The sequence below is a fragment of the Rhinopithecus roxellana genome, chromosome 18 (genome assembly GCF_007565055.1).
Source record: "Rhinopithecus roxellana isolate Shanxi Qingling chromosome 18, ASM756505v1, whole genome shotgun sequence".
Classification (NCBI taxonomy): Eukaryota; Metazoa; Chordata; class Mammalia; order Primates; family Cercopithecidae; genus Rhinopithecus; species Rhinopithecus roxellana.
Window position 1 is genome coordinate 84,240,243 of NC_044566.1, and position 24,370 is coordinate 84,264,612.

General features: G+C 37.8%; 1 protein-coding gene across 2 annotated transcripts in view; it reads left to right on the plus strand.

The window, feature by feature from the left end:
- Positions 1-21,299, plus strand: part of DIAPH3 (diaphanous related formin 3) — a 517,788-nt gene extending 496,489 nt beyond the window's left edge. For both annotated transcript variants that reach the window (XM_030922410.1, XM_030922411.1), the window contains one exon: positions 20,040-21,299. In XM_030922410.1, the coding sequence (XP_030778270.1) occupies positions 20,040-20,302 (263 nt within the window). In that variant the 3' untranslated portion in view covers positions 20,303-21,299. The remainder of the gene's footprint in view (positions 1-20,039) is intronic.
- The last annotated feature ends 3,071 nt before the right edge of the window (positions 21,300-24,370 follow it).

The following is a 24,370-nucleotide window of genomic DNA, read 5'->3' on the forward strand; positions in this document are numbered from 1 at the left end:
ATAGCAGATTCCACTAACAAATATTTATAACATTATTTTCAATGTCATTTTATGTGCTTATAGAATCAAATACCTTTCAAATCAAAAAGGATCTTAGAGATCACAAAGTATTTTGTGACTGATGAAGCTGAGTCTAGATACACAGAGTCACATGCAGTGGCACATTTAGTTTGGGGATTGCCAACTTTTAACTACTGCAATGTTAACTTGTACTATAGATTTTAGTTGATCTCAGATTAAAACCAAATAAAAGAGAAACACAGGAATTTCAAAATAATTCTAGCAGTCCCCACATATCTTCCACATAAAAACAAAATTTATGATCAATAGAATTTTATTTTTTCTTACTCAAACTGTTACTACTTTATTTTTTCTTACTCAAACTGATACTACAAAATCTTTAAGCCTGTAGCTGCTTAGATCTCCTGCAGCTCCAGTATATTATTTTTTTCCCACACAACCAACAGTGATACCACTTTTCCATCTCTATTTACCATCTCTTTGTATTACAAGAGAGTCCACCCTTTCAACAGAACAACGAATCCGTGATCTAGAAGATGACAGAGTACCCCTTGAAACTGAGACTTTCAGGTTTTCATTCTGGTTCTGTCTTTTCCTTGCTCTGTCACTAAAGTGATCCACTTAACTTCTGGGCCCAATGTTTTTGTTGGTAAATGGAGATAAGCAATAACCACCTCAAAGGACGTTTCAGTGGATGCTCTGTGGGCTAATGTGTCCACATACCTGCTTCTTTGAGACCTATATTTAATAGCCAGCAAGAACTTGGAAAAGGCAAGAATACAAGAACAAGAGGTCTTCAGTGTAATTAAATAAGAGGTATCAATTGTTCTTCTTAGTCTGTTTCTCATTCTCATTTATTCATGAGCATAATGTATTCGTTACTACTCAGAACAAACGTCACAGATATTTCAATATATTTGAAGGTATATTTCAAGATATTTGAAGGTAAGGGTAGAAGAAAGTCAGTTTAAAAAGCACCAATATTTAAGAAAATGTGAAATGTTTCTCTGACTCTAAGAAAATCTCCTTCCTACCCTTCACCCCTACACTCCCCAATAAGCTTTCCATAAATTCTTTCTTACCTTGATAACTCTAGGTGCCCTGAAATCCTCAAACTTGATATTAAGTGTATTGCTGTTACCATGCTGCAAGAGAAAGCTGTCAGGTTATTTTAATGACAAAGAGCTGTAATTCATATGTATTACAGCTGCCATTCTTATAGGATATATTATTCTGAATTTGGATATCCACCCACCTTATCCCCAGCAAATTAGCACATAAATCCACATCATAGGATTTATCATTGTAACCATGAATTTAACGATACTACGTGTAAGCATAAACCAGTTTGCTGATGAGATAGATTACATTGAAAGTCTTAGATATGAAAGTTCTTTATTTATACAACATTGAAAGACATATGTTGATCAATTATTCCCAAAGCTTCTATGACTATTTTAACCCAGAGTTATCTATCTTTAGTTAGTGTCTGTTACTAATCTATCTGCTGTAACCATCAGAAAAGAGGCCCAAACCCAGCCACTTTCAAGACCTGTGATGAGTATGATGATCTGTACTTTTCAAAGAGCTTTTGCATATGTTGTTTTTGTCATAAAAATCCTTTGTAGGTTTAGCTTGTTTAATCATCCTCAGTAAACAAAGAAACGTGCTGAAATCTAAAGAGATGAAGAGCATTGTTCCAGGATATAAAAAGTAAATGATGGAGCCAAGAAGAAACCTTTGCAATTTTTCCTTTTATATATAAACTAACCCCATAATACAACACCCTCTGATCTAAGCTGTCACAAATGTACAGTTTGCAGCTAACCAGATGAGCCTGGGGAAAATTGTTTTGGTTCTCTTTCATGTGAATCCATAGAACAAACAAATCAATAAGCGTACAGCTTGATAAACAAAAAGGTTTTTCCGTGGCATAAAGCTCAGGCAGAAAGCTCCAAATCTGTGGAAACAACAGATGCTTCCCAACCTTGCTTCCCACAAATGGGTTTTTAATTTGCCTGAGATATTCAGAGTTCTTTTCAGAAGGCCCAGAAGAAAGCCACAGCAGCAAACCAAGAACGTTGTCAGAGTCTCACAGGCAACAGCTGGCCCCTTGGCCTTGTTTTTTTTTTTTTTTTCCCCCTGCAGGATGGGAATATTAACAACTTCACTGGGTATGTCAGAATTAACAGGAGAAATGTTATTCAAGTTCCTCCTCATGTCTGGCACACACACAGGCACATTATGTAAGTGGTAGCATTACCATCATCACCATTTGGATTAAGACCTACTTTCAGACTGACTGTGAAGAGAATGGGAAACTGGAATACTAATCTCTTAGGAGAGGCCCAGGTGGAATGATGAGTTCATTTTATTCTCCCTCTTTAGTATAGCATTGACAACAAGGAGAGTAAAAAGAGGTTAACCTCAGTGAAAGAACGTTAGAGGAAGCCGCCATTTTTATTGACATCTGGGACAGACGTGTCTCAAACTCAGACTTCTGATTAGAAATCCATTTCCTTTTTCATATGTTGCTCTTCAAATTCTGCCCAATGCACCCTTTATAAACTCTTCCAGATTTGATCACTTCATGCCTGCATTTCTATGTAGCTTCCTTTTTATTTCCTGCCTCTTGTCTTTCAGTGAGTCCTCTAAATATCCTAGTTCGTTAGTTTGGATTAGAAGATTTCCTCTAATTAGTGTCTAGTACCTTCACATTGCTTATGTTCCCTGCATTCATCATCTACTGCTACAGATGATACCCCACCCCCAGCACTGTGTATTTTCTTTTGGAATCTAACACAACCACAGGACTTAAATGTTTGTATTTAGTATTTAAGACAAAATGGACCCTAATTTTGCTAAAAGTCGTAACAGATTCCAGATTCAATACTGCTTTGAAAAAAAATGAGAGGTTTGACTCACTACTCAACACAATCCAAGCTGTTCTTACTGTTTCTACTTGTTACATAGGGAAGGTAATAAGCAAATCTCTCTGTCAATATAGCTATATGAATGTGGTTAGATTGTAGGCTTCCTGAAGGCAGGGACTGTGTCTGTTTATTCTCTGCTATATTCCTGAAATGTAAAGCAGCGTGGCCCACTGTTCATACTTTTGACTAAATGAAAGAAAGCATATTCTTTATCTTGTGTCTTGCAGTACACCAAATAATTATGAAACATTGTCCTCTTGAATGTAGGATCTTATGATGAAATATGACACATCTGCATTAAAGTACTGCTTTTAACATAAAGAATGGGAAGTACATAGACTCTACTTTGAATAGTTTATAGTTTTATCACTAGACTTGAGTATGTGGCAGAGGCACAAAATACAACACCAGGCTAACTAGGACACAAAACGGAGAGAAATACAATACAAGTTGGCATCTCTATGTTTTGGAAAATCAGGAGGTCATATTTGATTGAGATTTCAGGGATCAAAGATTATTATAGACAATGATTCAGACTAGGGAATAGGGTATTCCCTATTATATAGAGTGTTTATGCAGTGTTATATACAGAGTTTAATGCAGTATTTTATATAGAGTTTGCTGCATAAGTACAGCTAAAAAATTTAAAGGCATTTTAAGAAATTATACTATTTTCTAATAGAAGAATAGTGTCCTAAAGCATAGCATTGCTAGTGAGAGAAAACTATATGCTAAAACTTGAACCTTTAAAATAGATTGAAGCCAGGCATGGAGGCTCACACCTGTAATCCCAGCTACTCAGGAGGGTGAGGGAGGAGGATCACTTGAGCCCAGGATTTTGAGGCTACAATGGTGCCACTGCACCCCAACCTGGGCGACAGACAAGACCCTGTCAATAAATAATTATTAAATAAATAATAGAGCCAGATTTTTGTGGTTAGCTCATTTTTGTTAAAAAACAAAACAACTGGAAAATAATTTTATGACTCTGGACCCTTCGTACAAATTGGGTAGTATCTGTTAAAATGTGAGGATTTGTGTATAATAACATCAAAATAACTACATTCTAATATTTTCTAATGTACTAGTGAACCTGGGCCATAGATTTTGCTGCTTTTGTAAGTAGATATACAGCAAAGGTAAGTATGGACAGTACTCTGTACCATATAAGCAGAAAACCTGGAAATTAATATTCCTGGTTCTCTTTAGAGAGCTAACTAGATTTTTAGGATATTTCTCTGAAGCAGTATCAGTAAAAATGAAGTGTCTCATAGTTTCTTTTTGGTTTGTTGTACTGATATATAAATACTTCCTGCTTCTTTTACAGCATTTATAGTTTTAAAATGTTATTAAAGTGCTATAGTTTGGAGCCAGGAGCTGAATTGGATTACTTGAGCTTGAATCAGAGCTCCACCCTAACTTGCCTCTTAACTAGGACAGGTTTCTTAATCCCACAAAGCCTCCTTCCTCATTGTGAATTGGAGAGTATAAAAATTATACTTTCTTAGGCTATATGATGATTTTTGTAAAGCAGCTTGCGCAAACCTGGCACTTAATAAGTGCTGTAACATACTAGTATTGTTGTTATAATGAGTCTTGTAAAACAGCCTGAAATGGGGGGGAAAAAAAACTTAAAACAGTTATTTTATTAATAAGTTGGTGAGAAAGTGAACATAATTTTATTATAACTAAATTTGAGTTTCTTATTTGTGGATTGTGTTATAGTGGAAAATTTTACTATTTTTTAAATCTTTGTTTTTGAGAGAGGCTCTCACTCTGTTGCCCAGACTGGAGTGCAATGGTGCAGTCATGGCTCACTGCAGCCTCAACCTCCCAGACTTGAGTGATCCTCCCACCTCAGCCTTCCAAGTAGCTAAGACTACAGGTGTGTGCCACCATGCCCTGGCTAATTATTTCTCTTAATTTTTTGTAGAGATGGAGTCTTACTATGTTGCCCAGGCTGATCTTCAAGTCCTGGGCTCAAGCAATCCTACATCTCTGCCTCCCAAAGAAAGGGTTGGGATTACAGGCATGAGCCACTGAGCCCAGCATTTTATTTTTTTTAACAAAGTATTTGTGATATGTCACATAATAAACCTCATTGGAAAGATAAGGAGTAACACCCCCCCATTATAATAATCTTTAATAAGTAAAGCTATAACTGTGTACAATAAGGTTTGTATATACCAGGAGAAAATAGGCAAGAGATTAGATTAGATAAATAAAATTATTCAGATTGGAAAGTTCGTAAGAGTTGTACTACCAAATGGGTTTGGTAAAACTACAGAGCACATTGCTTCCGTGTTCTACTCCAGAGAGCGGTCTTTTCATATCATGAGATTCCATTAATTGCGAAGGTTTCTAGATTCCATTATTGCGATATTTTCCTTCCTCTTCCAAATAAAATGAAAGCCAATAGAGAAAAGTAGTACCATTGCAAAATCTAAGACCTTTAGAAATAGAATAATTAGTAAACATATTATTATTATTATACCATAATAGTTTTAAATGAGTGTACTGTGTTCTATATTTTTTAAGTCAACAAAAGTTACGCAGGGTACTCCAATGCCTCATCAAATTTAATGATTGGTGACGGGTGTAGCTGTCTGACCTCTAGTGGCTATAGCTTATAGCTGCATTTTCATTGATTGAGTTTAAAAAAAAAAAAAAAAAAAAGACTAAGGAAATAAGTCTTCTTAGATCCTAATAACAGAGTTCTACAAGTAAGTGTACGATTAGTGTCCCTGAAGTTCTGCTGGTCTAATTGTTGGGGTACTACCTCAAGGAACAGAGGTCAAAACCAACTTCGTTAATCTATGAATTTAAATGCTTGCAATGTGTCAGCAGATCCTGCTCTGAGGCCCAGCAGCCAAGCAATCTCTACAGCATTTTTTTAATAGATATTGTAAAGTTCATAATAAGCTCTCAATGTTGATATTCAACAACATGTCATAGGCTTGCATGAAATATTTTTAAAATCCTGATAGGATACCTATGTATGACAATGTATGTTTTTATTAGATATCTATATGAATAATATATCTTTCCTAATGGGTAGGTGTGTGTTTCTTAAATATTTGGGGTTTTAAATTTACAGCATTACTGTTCCTCATATACTCCACCATGTTTTTGAGACAACCCTTCTGAGTTCAGGGTGCTGCTTATGACCAAGAAACCAAACGGAATTGACCAACAATTTGAGGACATAAACCTGATTATTTTGAACGATTGAACTTATAGATGCTACATTTACTATGATGCCCCAAATTGAAAAAAAGTTGGAAAATTTGTATTTAGATTTGAAAAATAAAAAAAACATTCTGCTATGCGATAGTAACATATTTGTCTTTAACATAAACCATACTGTAATACTTGATGTAATTTATTCTTTTTTTGCATTGTGTCTCCACTGAGAATTCTAATTTCTCTCAGTAACTTAATGAATTGCCAAGTATTTATGGCCAATATGGGTCTCCAATATTTTTTTAAATTTCAAATACCATATGGATTATAAAGTTCCACATACTTTAAGGCTTCTATGCTAACACTTGTAGCTCGTTTAAGAGGATGTATGTGAAATGGAACAACTAACAGTTACTGTATCTTGTCCTCCTTGTCCATTTACCTGCCGTTAGCACCTTCTTTAGCTTACCGAGGGTACTGTACTCTAATTTCTTTCTTTTCTGCCCTCTGTATCGTACATTTCTAGTCTTTGTGTTTTGTGTTACCATAGAGACAGGAGGTGCTCCAAAGCCCAAAACCCCGAGAAGGCAGACTGGAAGCAGGTCTTTGAGGAAACAGTCCCTGTGGACAAGAGAAGCCTGAGGCAAGAATCTACGGCAGTAAACGGGAAGAGGGGGATTGTGTGGCCCAATCTGACTGTGTGTCCACAGTCTCAGAAAGCACAAGCTCTGCTAATGTTGTGTTAAAAATGAGTTGTTTACTGAAACCAATTTTACAGAGACCTCAGTGCAGCCTGGGATTTCATAGGAATCAAGCGTGGTGTTTTATTTGCAAAAAAATAACTGAAGTGACATTGACCTATTCCTTTTACTATTTTCCTCATTAAAAGGGAGCAGCTTCTGAGAAAGGTCCTCTTTGACTGACTTATTTTGCCGATCAAAAATCTCACCTTTAAAATAAAGGTTCATATTCTTCGACTCGGCAAAAACCATCAGAATTGAACCTGCCATTTGAGTTCAGCAGACTCTACAATCAGCACCCAAATCATTGATCCAAATATGCTAGTTATAGAAATAAGTAGTTTCTATTTATCCAAAGTTGTCATGTAGTCATGTACTCCCTTCATATTTTAGATAACTTACAGCTTTTAAATGTTTCTCTGTATTTAATGAATTGTTATGTTTCCTACTATATTAACTCATGTCATACTTTTTAATATTTTTATTTAGGAGGAGGCTTCTGAAAGATTTAAAAATAATACAGATTTTTGTTTCTCTTGTCTTTTTCTTAGAGATGTGATGTGAGGTCCTGTAGGGGAAGTGGGAAGAAGAGAAAAATGAAAAATTTAACAACAAAATAATGTGAAATAGAATTTAAACGAACAGATGTTTTCTGAATTACCTTTAAAACCAATTTCTTTTTTGGAATGGGAAAAAATCCATGCTCACGGTGTTTGCTGGACGTTTTTTCACAGATCTAGCAGTCTAAGCAGGGAAGAATTCAGAGAAATTCAGAGAACATCAATATTTCTTCCTAGGTTATCTGCACAAAATTGTCCTTTGAAGGAAGAAGGCCACTTGTCTGTAAATCTGTAAATAGAAATAAGGATGAGTAGGGCTCTCTCACTTTCCTCAAACTTACAGTAGGAGGCAGTAGTGTACTAGCCTGAGTACTCTCTTTAGGGTAATGTCTATGACTCATGCCAGATTTCTCTTTTTCACTCATTTTCTAGAAATACATGAAACTAAAATCTCAGAAATCATTTCACATTTCATAATGAAGCTTGGTACCATCAATCTAGTACAAGATAATGCTGCTGTGCTATGAATAGAACAATAAAAAGAGGCCAGTCCATCAGTTTCTCATAGTGGCAACACTTGAACCTAACCCCCACATAGGTCTTGATCCAATATGAATAGGAGAATAGCATGGAATAAAGGTCAATCTCATTTTGAAAGGAAGGAGAATTAGATTTAATAAGTTAGATCCTCCTAATTTTCATTTATTTACTAAAACATGTACAGAACTAGTAAGTAAAAGTAGAAGAGTCTCTGAACAGTAACCCAGTCTCCCCATGCCTAGATGGCTGGATAAACAGATGCCAAAACATAGACGGTAGCAACAGTAGGCTTTTCATTATTAGCATTCAAATTTTGTGAGTATATTTTTAATCTTTAGCCTTTGTCTATTTTGCCATTCACAGAAGCTACCTAAATCAAAATTACCTAGAAATGTATAACTGCTCCTTCCCCTTTATATGAAACAAAATCACAATAAAGTGCTAAATATTGGAACAATTCATTTTCACTTGATTGTTTATAATATATACATATTCAACTCAAAATAATGTATGGGTAATAGCACTGTGAAAAACTCCAGGTTCTAGATCTGTGCTGTCCAATATGGTAGACAATAGCCAGGTGTGGCTCCTTTTTTTTTTTTCTCTCTCTTTTTTTTTTTTTTTTTTTTTTTGAGATGGACTCTCGCTCTGTCACCCAGGCTGGAGTGCAGTGGCGTGATCTCAGCTCACTACAAGCTCTACCTCCCGGGTTCACGCCATTCTCCTGCCTCAGCCTCCCAAGTAGCTGGGACTACAGGCGCTAGCCACCACGCCCGGCTAATTTTTTGTGTGTTTTTTTTCAGTAGAGACGGGGTTTCACCATGTTAGCCAGGATGGTCTCGATCTCCTGACCTCATGATCCACCCTCCTCGGCCTCCCAAAGTGCTGGGATTACAGGCCTGAGCCACCGTGCCTGGCCCAGGTGTGGCTCTTAAGCTCCTGAAATGTGGCTGGTCTGAATAGAGATCTGCTGTAAGTATGAAATACACATTTGATTTTGAAGACTTAGTACAAAAAAATGCCAAAGATATCATTAATATATTTTTGCCATATCTATGTCAAAGTGAGAATATTTGACATTGGGTTAAATACAACACATTATTAAAACTAATTTCACCTGATTTTTTTGTTCAATGTTTAATGTGGCTTCTAGACATTTTTACCTTGCACATATAGCCCATTTTTGTCATTCTCATTAAATTTCTATTGGACAGTTCTGTTCTAGACTCAATGTTGAGTCCTCAAGGGACCCAAAAGCATAAAAAATGTACAATAAACCAAAAATGATATGTCATCAGCTGTATCTGGGTAGTATTACCCTAAAGTGTTTCTTTTTTCTTTTTTAAGGTTTAGTTTAAAACATTAAGTAAAACAAAATGATAAAATCATGCCATACTTGGGTTTAGTCACTCAAGAAATAAATTATCAAGCCCTTGTTATGAGGCAGGCACTATGCTAGGGCTTGGGAATACACCAGTGAATAAAACAAAGATACCTGCCTTCATGGAACTTACGTTCTAGCAAGTTAGGTCACAGTTAGATGGATATGAATTAGATTTCTTACTACTTGAACATATTTCTATGTTTAGACATGGCTAATGTAGTATATATGTAGTAATAGGCCAGAGAGAAGTAAAGGAACATTTCTTTTTTTTTTTTTTTGAGGCGGAGTTTCGCTCTTGTTGCCCAGGCTGGAGTGCAATGGCACTATCTCGGTTCACTGCAACCTCCACCTCCCAGGTTCAAGCAATTCTCCTGCCTCAGCCACCCGAGTAGCTGGGATTACAGGCATGCGCTACCATGCCCAGCTAATCTTGTATTTTTAGTAGAGACACGGTTTCTCCATGTTAAGGCTGGTCTCGAACACCTGACCTCAGGTGATCCGCCCGCCTTGGCCTCCCAAAGTGCTAGAATTACAGGCATGAGCCACCATGCCCAGCCATAAAGGAACATTTCTATGTATATAGTCATACATAAAATTATTTTATTATAAAATGGTTATAAACACAAATGTATCCCAGGATTGAATTTTCTAATGAATAAAAACATTATTTTAAGCAGATTCTTATTAAATGCATACCAAAAATCAACCTGAAGTATTAAGTCTACATGGAAATTTTTTAAGAGTCTATAAACATATAATCATATTGTTTTACAGTACTGGACACCCTAATTGGCTTCAGCTTTTCCCCAGAATTTTGAACTACTAAGCAATATTGTTTTGCATGTTCATTATAGAAATGACAGGATCTTAAATGTTTCAAAAACTTCGCACGTAGGATGGTGGGCTAAACCCTCATTAAATTAACTAATAAACTGACTTAACCATAATTTCAACTCATGATCACTGAAGGAACAGTTGAAGAAACTATACCTGTTTGGCTTAGAGAAGAAAAGATTGAGAAAATATAGTATCTGTCTTCAAATATTTGATGGGCTAGTGGGTGGAAGAGGAATTGGATTTAATACAGCTCTAATGGAAAAAATCAACAGAGCCAGTGACTAAGATTTCAGAGAAACAAACACTGGATAAATCTAAGGTAAAACATGTAATTATTAGAGCTGACCAAAGGTAGAATATATTGCCTGATGAGATTGTGAGGCAATGACTCGAGGTCTTCAAACTGAGGCTGGAGAGCCACTTGATAGGATGCTAACTAAATGTAATTCAAGCATTGGCTAGGTGGTTCCACCAAGTAACAAGGGGTCTTTCCATTTGATTCTACATTACATGATTCTGTGAATCAAAATGAAATGAAACAGGAATAGCATAAGTTATTCAGAAGAAATACCTGTACATTCAAAATGTCTAATAAATGTTGAAGAAGTGTAAGAAATAAAGGAATATACTTAAAAGCACACTATGTGATGAGACTTAGAAATGGCTTCAGAAATATGTTCTAGTCCTAAAGCATTTTAAAATAGTTAGCTAGTTAGTTTCTAATACAGCTCCCAAGTTATTAGCACTTGGAATCAACCTCTCCCCAGCCTCTTCATCCTGGGGAAGTGTTCTTTCCATTTCACAGCATGTCTATTTGCCATGGCCTAATCATGTGTCCCCGAAACCAAGAGGGCCAACGATCTGGACTGAATTTGCCAGAGGCAAATAGCAAAGCCTATGTGGCCTTGGCAGTTCATGGACTTCTCTAAACCTTCAATTTCCTTATCTATAAAATGGGCTTGTTGATACCTGCACTTTGGGATTGTTGTAAAAGTTTTAAAATAGCATGTACAGGCTAGGCACAGTGGCTCACACCTGTAATTCCAGCACTTTGGGAAACTGAGGCAGGAGAATCACTTGGGACTAGGAGTTCTAGGTGAACATAGCAAGACCCTGTCTCGATTTTTAAAATTTTTAAGTTAGCCAGACATGGTGATGCTTGCCTATATTCCTAGCTACTCCGAAGGCCAAGACAGGAGGACACCCTGAGCCCACGAGTTCAAGGCTACAATGAGGCATCATGGCACCACTGCACTCCAGCCTGAGCAAGTGACAGAGCCAGACCCTGTCTCTAAAAACAAAACAAAAAACGATAGCATGTAAAAGGTTTATCAGGTATGTCATAAGTGTTTAATAAGTATACTGTCAAACCATACCCCTGTATTATTTCTCTGCCGTCTCCCTCATGAACCACCAGATCAACTGACGAAATTACTTCCGACCCAGCATCTATTAGCTGACAAGCCACTACATACTTTAGAAATATTTATTTAATATCTGCCAAACCACCTCCAGGTGACCACAAGTGTATAGTAGTCTGAGACAGCTGTCAATAACAGAGAGCATGACTGATAAACAGACGCTGTGGTTGGTTTCAGTCTGTTAGTGTGAAGAGCGTGAAAGCGTGGTTTGAGAATGTGTTATTTGAAGTAGTAGTGGGGCATATGTAGGAATGTTTAGGGAGGCCACGGTGGATACAGTATTGGAGCTCTGTTGTCAGGGCTGGAAATGCAGATGTGAGTCTTCTTCCTAGAGGAAATGACTGAAGCTGTGAGATCTTGATGGAGAGAAGGTAGAAAGGGCAGAAAAGTGGGCCAAGGATGTAACTGTGAGAAATGGCCACATTGAGAGTTATGATTGTTTGGTAGAGGTTGGGAAGGTAGAACAAATTACCATAAAGATTTAAAATGAATCATCAAAAAGTAGAAGAGCAAGCACGGTCAAGGGCCATATCATGATAGAGCACATTAACCAGAAGTCTGAGGACTTAGTTTTATCTCTGGCTCTGCCTGAAAGTTATCTCTGCTTTCTCAATTTTATGTCAAACAAGGTAAATATACCCATATTACCTATCTCACAGGGCTGTTATAAGAATCACGTAAGTGGATATACAGGGAAAGTGTTTGCAAACTATAGAATAACCATATATAAAGATAATGTGATCATATCTATATTATTCCATAATAATGTTCAAAGTCACAAATAACATCTACATTGACTTCTAACACCAGCTACATGAAGTTAAGCCAGATTTCACAGGTAACAGTCCTCTAAAAGATTGCCTTTACTTCAGTACCAGTTGCAAATTTGAGGGTCCCTAGGTTACCCTCACTTTTGATCACTTGACTACAAATTCAGTGCTTCCTACTACCCTCTCAAATTCAATAATTTGCTAGAATGACAGAATTCAGGAAAGTACTATACTTACTGTTACAGCTTTATTATAGCAAAAGAATACAAATCAGAAGTAGCCAAAGGAGAGACACATGAAGCCCCTATTGTCTTCAGAGACGCATCACCCTCCCTGCACATTGATGTGTAAGCATGCACAGAGGATTACCAACCAAAAATCTCACCTGAATATCAGTGTCTTGAGTTTGCACTGAGGCTTTGTTACTTAGGCACAATTAGTTGAATCATCACCCACATGATCGAGCTCAAGCTCCCGTACCCGTCTCCTGCTCAGAAATCAGGCTGATAATCATTTGGCTCAAAACCCCAACCCTCTAATCACATGATTGGTCTTTCTGACTTGGGTAACCCCCATCCTGAGTCATTCATTACTATAAACTATCTAGGGGCCCACCATGAGTTACCTCATTAGCAAAAACTATCAGTTTAGGGTTTCAAACTATACGTCTCAGGGGCCCAACATGATTAAAAAATTCCAAGGCTTTAGAGGCCACTTCCCAGGGACTGGGACAAAGACCAGCTGAATTCTTTATTACACACATTCCAAAACATTGCAAATGTAAGAGGAAAAAGAGGCATGAGTAAATGCAATTGAGTTTAGGAATTTTGATGCTTTGGGTAATATTGTAAGAAGCAATTTCAATAGAGAGGTATGGAGGAAAGCCAAATTAGAATTGCTAAGAATTGAGGGGAGAGATGAAAAAGAAGAAAGCAGATATGGAGAAAAGTATCCAACTCAGGTAGCATATTACAAATCAGGAAGATAAGCAGTCAAACAGAAGAGTTTATTTTACTCTTCTCTTAAAAGGCTGAACCTATCCTGGGTGTCGTGTGCACAGAGCCTGTATCATCTTGAACTTCCTTCTAGCCCTACACTCAATTAGAAAAACTCGGCATAGGAAACTGTGAAATGGCAGTGCTGTCTTTGAATTTTATTTAAAGGATAGTGATACAGAACGAGAATGAATAGAAGTTTACATATGAGTTTTTGCAAAGAAAGTTCTTCATCAATTGTCTCCTCTATTCAAAGATATCATTATCTTCTGCTTTGCCTACTGTGTTTAGATAGGGAGAGTATTGTTTTGTTTAGTTGTTTGTTTTTACTTAATTGGTTTTAATAAGAGTTTCTGGCACCCCTAAAAGATTTTAACTATATGCAAAATGACCTTTTGCTCTTTGAATTATTTTTACATATTTTCAATACATAAGATAAACAGCAAAATGAAAGCAAGGAAAGACAATTATTTATAGCATCAGTAAATCAACGGTAAGGAAAACCACAGGGATATGGGCTGCTGGGGCCACCACTAACTTCCGTTACTGCATAGATTAAAAACATATATTTGTCACACACTGTACTATCATGTAGACCCAGTGGTGCTTTAAAATTGTATTTATGGGTGATTCTTTTTCCTTCACCAAAGTAAAGCCATTGCTGGGGTGAAACAAAAACGCTACTTAGTAGGTCAAAGTAATAGTTCGAAGCAAAAGGTAAAGAATTGTGAGGAGAGACCAAATTTCAGGAACACTGAATAGATGCAGTCAATTTATAGACACCAGAGTTCTACATTCTTCCTCCTGTCAAAGCTGCCACAGACTCACCATTGACCACAAAAGACAGGAGCTCAATTTTATTTTTCATCTGAGAGTTGGCACTCCTAAGAAGCCAGTGCCCATTAGAACCACAATGTGAGGGGGGATCAATACTGACTTAAAAGGAATAATGCCTCTTTCTGAACCATAACTGATATTTCCTGCAGCAGAGAAGTCTTCCCCAAGGGCCGTCTGCCAGGGCCTTAGTTAGCCTTACCTTCTTAGCTCAAGAAGCATAAAAACTATTGGTTGAAATATTTCCTCATTTAGATGCCAAGTTGCATATATTCATATATATATATATATATATAATTTTTTTGTCAGCAACTTTCCTAGTTTCCTGCGTCTTTTGTGTTTCTCTAGAAACAATGGAAATGTTAGCACAGGATGATTGAGTTTTTTTAAGCTTTCTTTGTCATCCAAATCTACGCTCTGCCAAAGGTCATGTGGGACCCAACACTAGATATAGCTTAAGGCCTTTATTCTCATTTTTAAGTCCAGTGGGTATCAGTATTTAAGAGGCATTCAACTCTCCAACAACGTTCAACTTTTAGTTCGGTTTCAAAGAAAAAGCTGTGGTGGGTCTCTAGATTTAATTCTTATAGTAAGAATCCTGTGAAGAATTACATTGAAATGAGTAAGTATTCCTATCTTAAAGGAAAATAGCATGTATTCTCATCGTGTTTATTTCCACAGAAACACAAATACAAGATGTGTGGATTGCATTTTCATAGTGAATTGGTACTAAGAATAGCAGCTGGTTCTTTGCCTATCAGTACTACAATCAACAGTGGCCCTGAATATTGGCAGTAGTCCTAGATATATTGTACATAGAGATCAATTGTAGTATCTTAAACAGAAAAAAAAAAAAAGGCCTAGGATTCAATTTGTAAAATAATAAAACAAACTCCTCACCTTGAAGAATTAATCATCCCACTTTGCCTTAATATTTTTAGTTTCCATTTAAAAGTGTGTATGGTGAAGATTTGAGTTGAGAAAAAGAAATGCTTGTCTTTTTATTGTACCCCAGCCTTACCTTTCATTGAGTCCATATGTCCTAGGTATCATCTTGCATTTGTAACTAACTTCATATGAGAAGAATGGGCCCACCTGCCTCAAATTACAATTTATTTATGCCTCTGAGCACCTAGATCGAGTATAGATTTTTCTCCAACTTACAGGGTTGTGGGATCACTCTGTTGTTTGCACATCAACCATTTAGAAATAGTGCATGTTTTTGCATGGAATTTAGGTCTCCAGCCCACACAAAGCCACCATTAACAAACTTCTAAAATAATGGTAATAACAGAAGACACCTGGCCTTGACACAACATTATAATAAGATTTCTGTATAAGAGTGAACTTCTGGGGTCAGCGGGCACAGTGACTCACACCTGTAATCCCAGCACTTTGTGAGGCTGAGGTGGGTAGATAGCTTATCCCCAGCCTGGCAACAAAGCCAGGCTTAAAAAAAAGGAACTTCCAACTTGAGCACTTCCTCTTCCTGCACTATCTCTAATTATAGTGGGATAGGCAATCTTCTGTCCAGCTTCATTTACCTGCTTTGCAGTTTAAGATCTGACTTGCTCAGTGCTACAGTTTTGGTCTCCCATGGCTGGAGACAAACCAAAAAGAAGGTGAGGACCAGAATGGGGGCTGTTGGGGTGCTGAGAGCTAATGTGAGGGCTGAGAGTGAAGAGTTGTTATCTAGGAATTTCTAACAAAGCTATAAACATCCTTTAAAAAACTCTTGTGCACTTTTCTTTTTTATTTCTTCAGTGGTCTTAGGAATGGCCTCTCCTTTTTATACTGTTTTGTCTGTTGCTTCTCATGAAAGATTCCTCACCTGAAACCACAGAGGAGACAAATACCATCATAGTTTTTCTCTTATCATTTTGTCCCTAAAGCAAGCCCACAGCTCTTTTGAGTTTTCTCAGAAGGATAGAAATGGTTTTGCCTGCCTTGGCCCATCCATTATTATTTACCTAAGTCTCCAAAGAAGTTCAAAGAACAAACACTAAAAGAAAAACCCAGGCAATGCTAGGCATTTCATCCTTGGATCTGGTATAGATCAAGGAGTACTAAGACATTCAAATAGATATACAGTCCTTGTTTTTGGCAGCATGCAGTTCATTAGCGACCTTGACAAGAACTGTTTGAGAAGAGTAAAGGGTCAAAAGCATGATTGGAGTGGGTTCAAGAGAAAAATAGGGAGAGAGAAATTGAGAGAGTAAGTATGGGCAATTCTTTCAAGGTATTTTGCTATAAAGGGAGCCAAGAATTTAGATAGCTGGAGCAGGATGTGGAGACAAATAGAGATTCCCCCCACCTCCTAAATTTATTATTATTAGAGCTTCTCTGCTGAGGGGAATGAGCACCTGGAGAAGGAAACCTTTACAATGCAGCAGAGAGAGGGCAAAGCAGCCAGAGGGATGTCCTTGAATAGACAAGCAAAAATCACATCCATCACTCACCTTGAGGGCTGTCCTCAGAGGGGAGCTTGGAAGGTTGATTCATCCTAATAGGAGGGGCAGATGTATGTGTGTGCAGTAGGCAGATAATAGGTGTTGGGGAAGAGGTGAGACACGTGCAGGGGCTCCTTCTGATCGCCTCTATGAATGAGTTAAATGAGAAAGAGGGAGGACATGTTGGAAGTTTGGAAGAGTGGGGAAGGTGTGAAATAGTTGTCCAGGAGAATGGAAGAGTGAATGGACTAGGGAATTGTAGTGGGTTAAAGGTCATGCTTTCGAAGTTCATAGTCATGAATCTAAGTGAGACCAGGAAAGAAATGGAGGATGTGTGTGACCTTGGACATACTGTGTTAAGGTAGTTTACATGGGTGTACTATCTGCTTTACAAAACTGTTGCGAGAATTCAGTGTGTCAGAAGGCATTTTGAAGTATAAGCACAGGACACCATTATTATGAAACTTAGCTTTGAATTACTTAGCACTTTCCTTTGGCAAAAAGGTTTTCAAATTTCTTGAAGACAGCCTCAGTATCTCTAGAGACAGCATTTGGCGTCAACCACTGATGTAGTCAGTAACTAGGTCTAAGCAAATTACTTAACCTCCTTTCGCTTTTACCCCTCAATCTATATGCTGAGGGTGTTAATGTTTGAAGTGCAACAAATGCTTTATACATAAAAGTACTATATAAATACAGACTATTCATAAGATGGTATGTGTGTATGAGTTTTGTGTGTATGTGTGTTTGTGTGTGTGTGTGTGCGTGTATATATATATATATATAAAGTTGTAATAATTTGCCTACCAAGTTCGGTATTTCTCTGAAGGAAAACCACTGACTTTAAGAATTCTGATTAGAAACTTTCCTTCTTGCTTTCATTCAAGAAAGAAATTAATGACATTACTATTCAAACTAATGCTTATCTTGTGTCATAGATTGTGGAAATAATTCTTTACCCAACACATATTTATTGAGCACCTACTGTGCGCCAGCGACATTGTAGGCACTAAAGCTATAGCAATATTTAAAACAATGTCCCTACTTTCTTGGAGTGCATACATGCATGCGCACATACACACATACACATTTCATATTCCAGACCCGTATTTTGGCTAATTTAATCTCTTCTTTGCCATTAGACATTTAACTAGAGTTGTCCAATAGCAGAATAAACTGGTTTGTTGGAGATACCATCATGGTGGAGTGGTTTGCAAGAAATCAAATAAGCAAAGATAAGAACATTTTGGGGAAGGAGCAGTAAGCTGGCTAACATTCTACATTTAGCTACAAAGGCAGTTTTCAAGCATTCTTTGGGACAGAAGTGTGGGTGCTAGAAAAGAAAAGGATGTGGTCATAGGAACTGCAGGAATACCACATCTACTGTGCTCTTTCCAGCAAACACAATATGTACATTATAAGCTACAAAGCATACAATCCTTTAAGAGAAAATCACTGCTCTATTAGATTTTGATTTTTGAGTAACAATTGCCCACCTGATATAGAAGGTGAAAGAAAAAGTGTATTTATTTTCTTCCAGCAGCTAAAAGGTGATCATACTTCTAAAATTTGTTGAGAATGTCCAAGAAAGTGTGTAAAATCCTCATCCATCACTGGAAGCCCCTGGTCAGGAAATGACAGTGCAGTAAATATCTTCAGCAGCCACCTTTTAATGTACAAGCTGTTTTCAGTTGGAATTTTCAGCACTCCCATAAAACACACTGTCATGAGTGACTGCTTGTGCTCCAAAGTCATTACTATTGGGACAATGGAACATCTCTCAGAGAATAACCAAAAAACTTTAAATGTCATGTCAGGTTTGTTGAAGCCATTTTCAAGCCCCGTTCAAGGTTACATGAATATTGAGGTTGTCTGTTTTTTATAAGTCACCATTATCATCACTTACCAATAAAAGGATGTATGTGTGTATGTATATATGTACATGCATGTATGTATAGATGTGTATATACTTGACAATTACATATAACATTTGGGTTTGCTAGGAAGTTTTAATTGTTTGCTTGCCAAGTTCATGATTTCTTTTTTTTTTTTTTTTTTTTTTTTTGAGACGGAGTTTCACTCTTGTTGCCCAGGCTGGAGTGCAATGGCACGATCTCGGCTCACTGCAACCTCTGCCTCCCAGGTTCAAGTGATACTCCTGCCTCATCCTCTCAAGTAGCTGGTATTACAGGCATGCGCCACCACGCCCAGCTAATTTTGTATTTGTAGTAGAGATGGGGTTTCTCTATGTTGCTCAGGCTGGTCTCGAACTCCTGACCTAAAGGTGATCCACCCGCCTCGGCCTCCCAAAGTGCTGGGATTACAGGTGTGAGCCACTGTGCCTAGCCAAGTTCATTATTTCTTTAAAGGAAAATAATCGACTTTTTAAATTCTTTTTTTTTAGATGGAGTCTCACTCTGTCGCCCAGGCTGGAGTGCAGTGGTGCGATCTCGGCTCACTGTGAGCTCCACCTCCCGGGTTCATGCCAGTCTCCTGTCTCAGCCTCCTGAGTAGCTGGGACTATAGGTGCCTGCCACCATGCCCGGATAATTTTTTTTGTAGTTTTAGTAGAGATGGGGTTTCATTGTGTTAGCCAAGATGGTCTCGATCTCCTGACCTCGTGATCCACCCATCTCAGCCTCCCAAAATGCTGGGATTACAGGCGTGAGCCACCACACCTGACCCTTAAATTCTTAATAGAAACTTTTCTTCTTGATTTCATTCAAAAAGGAAATTAATCTCATTATTATTCAAGCTAATGTTTATCTTGTGTCACAGAGTGTGGAAATTATTTATCCAACAAATATATTTATTGAGGACCTACTTTGCACCAGGGCCATTTTAGGCCCTAAAGTTACAGCAGTAGTTAAAATAATGTCCCTACTGTCTTGGAGCACACATTCTAGTAAGACAGACAATGGACAAGTGAGCAAATATATGATGTGTCCAACCATCATGAGTCCTGTGAAGGAAAACATGATAGGGAAGGATAGAGCATTGCAAAGGGCAAATGCTATTTTAGATGGGTGGCTAGAGAAGGCCTCTCTTTTTAGGTAGTGTCTGAACAGAGACCTGAAAGAAATATGGGACCAGGCCCTGATAATAACCACGTGACAGGCATGTCAAGCATAAAGGAAGAAGGAAATGGGCATTAGTGCTAATGAAATGGTTGGCTGTTATATTTTAGTTTATTCTTAAAACCCTGTGTGATTACTTTAAACCTGTCTTACTCTGTTGACTGTTTCTTTGTTTAGTCTATGTAAGAAGACTACTTATTTATTGAGAATAATTACTTTAAATGTGTTTTATAATGTGCACAGTCCTTGGTTTTCATGGTGATAAGTTTTATGTTTCTTTTTTCCTTACTGTAGAAAATCAGAAAGTGCAGTTGACAGAAGGGTCACGTTCACACTACAATATCAATTGCAACTCAACAAGGACTCCAGTCGCCAAGGAGCTTAATTATAATCTAGACACTCATACGTCTACCGGGAGGATCAAGGCAGTTGAGAAGAAGGAAGCCTGTAATGTAGAAAGCAACAGAAAAAAGGAAACAGAACTTCTTGGCTCTTTTTCTAAAAATGAATCAGTTCCCGAAGTTGAAGCCCTGCTGGCGAGATTACGAGCTTTATAAGTTAAACTGGTTTTAAAAAAAATGATTAAGCCAAATATAAAGCCATGCTCTAAACTATAACACTTGAAAAAATTGCTTTTATGTAAGTGACTTTATATAGTTTTAAATTATGACATATATTAGAAAAATAAAGCTAAATATATGATTGCAATGCTTTTTCTGTGTACTGGAGGTTTTGGTTTATTCAAGATTGTAATGGGCTTTAATGCTTTTTTTTTGTCTCCTGGTATTCCTCTGTTCTATATTTGGTGGTTAAATTATACATATTGCTTTAGAGAGCAGGTAGGTGGCCATGTGTTCAGCAGTGTGTCCTAAAGAAAATACCATCTTTCTAAGCCACTGGAATTTTTACTTTACTATTTTTAACCCATTAACGGATGTCAGGTCATCAACCTCAAGTCTTTACATATCCATGTATATTCCATATATATTGTTTATATAGGCCCAGGTTTCTCCCTAATTGGGATCTATATACTACCAGCACAACATCAAAAACATGTAATTGAATACATTAGGGCTATATATGTAAGGAAATGACTGGTGACCTCATTATCATCATTGTTGAATTCGTGTTAAGTAGACCCTCTAGGGGACCATAAAGCAATAGAGCACGTAACGAAAAAAGATACAATAAGAATGTATGCACTCTCTTTGCCAAATGCATGTGCTTTTGTGTGACGTGAATATAAACAGTATTGCACTGCTGCCGAAACTCTTGGTCTTAGCTAAGACAGTATTTTTCCCCTTGTAATTATGACTCTGAGATAAAATTGCCATTTTGAAATCTCCAAAGTAACAACATTTTTTTTATTTTATGAATAAACTTGGAATTGCAGTTTCTCTGATCTGACAATCAATAACTTTAACAAAGATCTAAATTAGTGTGTCAAGGGAAGTTTTCCTATGCAAATGTAATATTACCTCATTTGGGCATCATTGCTCTGTTAACTCTATATCAAAGAAAATAAACTTGCTACTTGCACTAAATGAAAAAAAATGCTTTCTTTTGTCTCTTTTTTTGAAAACATATTCTGTGGATAAGCTGGGAATAGCCTGTGCTGTGCAGTCTGTCTAAGCATCTATTTTGCTTTATTACATGTAATAAGTAAGTGACTGTTCTTTTACTTTCAGTTAAAAAGCAGTTATATGGAACTAGTCAGGCAAGGTCTATTGCTTTTTATTTCCTTAAGTTGCCACCTCCTTTCAGCTCCAAGTTAATAAAGTTAATTAATTAGAACTATGAACCAGGCCCTGTTTATAGACATTGGAGAACAGAGTATTCTCTACAGCCAGTGTAGGAGTAAATGTGAAGCTGTATGTGTTGCTGAAGTGTGCATTTTGCCCTCCAGTTGCAATTCCTGTTTTTCTGAAAACAAACCTTAAAAATCAAGAAAGGTGAAGGACATTTACACATTTAAGCTGACAGCACCCCTAACAGCAAGGCAGGATTGTTTTGTTTAGGAAGAATTTAAATGAAAGAACTCTGACTATCAGTTCTTAATGTGATTTTGCAGACTTGGGTTTTTCAGAAACAAAACAAGTTCAGCCGGATAGTTTGGACACACCAGGAAGCAGGTAAACACTCTGGAAACTTGGGACCAGGGAGCAGCCACAGGGAAGAAGCCTGGCAAGTAAAGGAAAGTGAAGATGACAGAGACTCCCGGGGCAGAGGAAGGCAGGGAAGTCCAGTAAAGGAGCAGTCAAGCTCCAGAGCATCTGTCTGCAGGGGCTGAGGGCAACTTTCAAGCAAGAGGGCCAGGAGCCCAAGGCTAGCAGAGTATCAGAAGCGGCTGGCCACCCGCAGGTCAGCAGCCAACACTCCCTCTCCCTTGATGACAGCAGCTGGCTCCAAAAGGGACCATAGCTGTGGAAAGGAAAGCTCTAAACGGCTGATAAAGGTGAGTACCAACTCAAGGAACAGATCATTTGGAGTTACTTTACTTGCTAGATGCCCCTTCAGCAATGGGCTAGAGGTATGATTAGGGTTTTAAAATGCATAATATTTCCTTAGCCAAACCATAGCAATGACATTAAATTTGAGGGCAGGCGTTAAGGTACAAGTTTATTTTTTTGAATAAGCAGTTTGTTCATTTGAATGAGCCGGTATGATTATTAATTTTTTTTTTTTTTTTTTTTTTTTTTTTTTGAGATGGAGTCTGTCGCCCAGGCTGGAGTGCAGTGGCGCGATCTCTGCTCACTGCAAGCTCCACCTCCTGGGTTCACACCATTCTCCTGCCTCAGCCTCCCGAGTAGCTGGGACTACAGGCGCCTGCCGCCACGTCTGGCTAATTTTTTTTGTATTTTTAGTAGAGACAGGGTTTCACCTTGTTAGCCAGAATGGTCTCAATCTCCTGACCTTGTGATCTGCCCGCCTCGGCCTCCCAAAGTGCTGGGATTACAGGCATGAGCCACTGTGCCCAGCCAATGATTAATTTTATGTGTCAACTGGACTGGGCCAAAGGATGCCCCAGACAAGCGGTACGGCTTTATTTCTGGTGTACCTGTAAGGGTGTTTCTGGAAGAGATGTGCATTTGCATCCATAGACTGAATAAAGAAGATAGCCCTACCACTGTAGGTGGGTATCATCCAGTCTCCTGAGGGCCAGAATAGAACAGAAAGTGGAGGAAGGGCAAATTTGCCCACTCTACTTGAGTTGGGATATCATCTCCTGCCCTTGCTCATCGGCCTTCCTGGTTCTTGGACCTTTGAACTCAGACTAGGATTTACATCACGGGCTTTTCTGCTTCTCAGGCCTTTGAACTTGGACTGGCATTACACCTTCAGCTGGCAGGTGGCAGATGGTGGGACTTCTCAGCTTCCAAAATCACCTGGTCCAATCCCTCATAATAAACCGTGAGCTCCTTCTCTCTCTTTCTTTTGACTGTCTCTCTTTCTCTAAGTTGTTTGCATGTGTGTATGGTATGTGTGTGTGTGTGTGTCTTGACAAGGATGTTCCATCCAGGCCAGTGACAAACCCCATGATATGGTTTGGCTGTGTCCCCACCCAAATCTCATCTTGAATTGTAGCTCCCATAATTCCCATGTGTCATGGAAGGGACCTGGTGGGAGGTCTTTCCCATGCTGTTCTTGTGATGGTGAATAAGTCTCATGAGATCTGATGGTTTATAAAGGGGAGTTCCCCTGCATAAGCTCTCTCTTGCCTGTCGCCATGTAAGACATCCCTTGCTCTTCTGCCATGATTGTGAGGCCATGTGGAACTGTGAGTCCATTAAACCTCTTTCCTTTATAAATTACCCAGTTTTGGTTATATCTTTATTAACAGAGTGAGAACAGAGTAATAAACCCCTGATCCCAGAAAGATCATTGTGCCCTTTCTCATGTTAGTGTAGAGAATTTGGCTAGAACACAGACAATTGGGTGGTCATTGTGTTGTCCTAGAGCAATGACCCACTGCTAACAAGTTTTCCCCAACAAATATTTAAAGTAACTTAAAAATAATGGAAGTAATCTCATTACATGAGCTTGTATCTCCTTTATTGTTAACATATTTGCATATTTAAACAAAATATATCAAAGACATCTAGTTTTTATATGTGGAAGTGGGTATTTCAATAATTCATATCAAAATTTTCTGGTAAATCTAAAAAACACAATTTACAACAAGTTGCTCCAAAAGTTTTTTAGTTGTTAACATACTATTTATTCAAAAACAAGAACTATTAATGACATTAAAATACTAGTTTACCCATAAGTGATCATTTCCTGGGTGATTCATTTTTATTTTAAAATATGATAATCTGAAATAGATCTGCATTTAGCTAGAAACTAAATTATTTAGGCTATAACATATATTTGTGCCAGATTTCCTCTGATTAATTAAGCTTTCTTTGATATGTAAACACACGTAGACTGGAAATATTTTTGGTGATAAGTTGTGTGGCAAACTTGTAGGGACTGTGTGACTTTTGGAAAGTAATAGGTCCTAATATGTAAACTGCTAGTTTGATTGAAAACCAAAAAAGTGACATGTACTTTCTTTGCCTTTCGTATAAATTATTTAAAATGTTGAAATGTAAGAATTGTAGCTGGCAGTGACCTGGTAATCA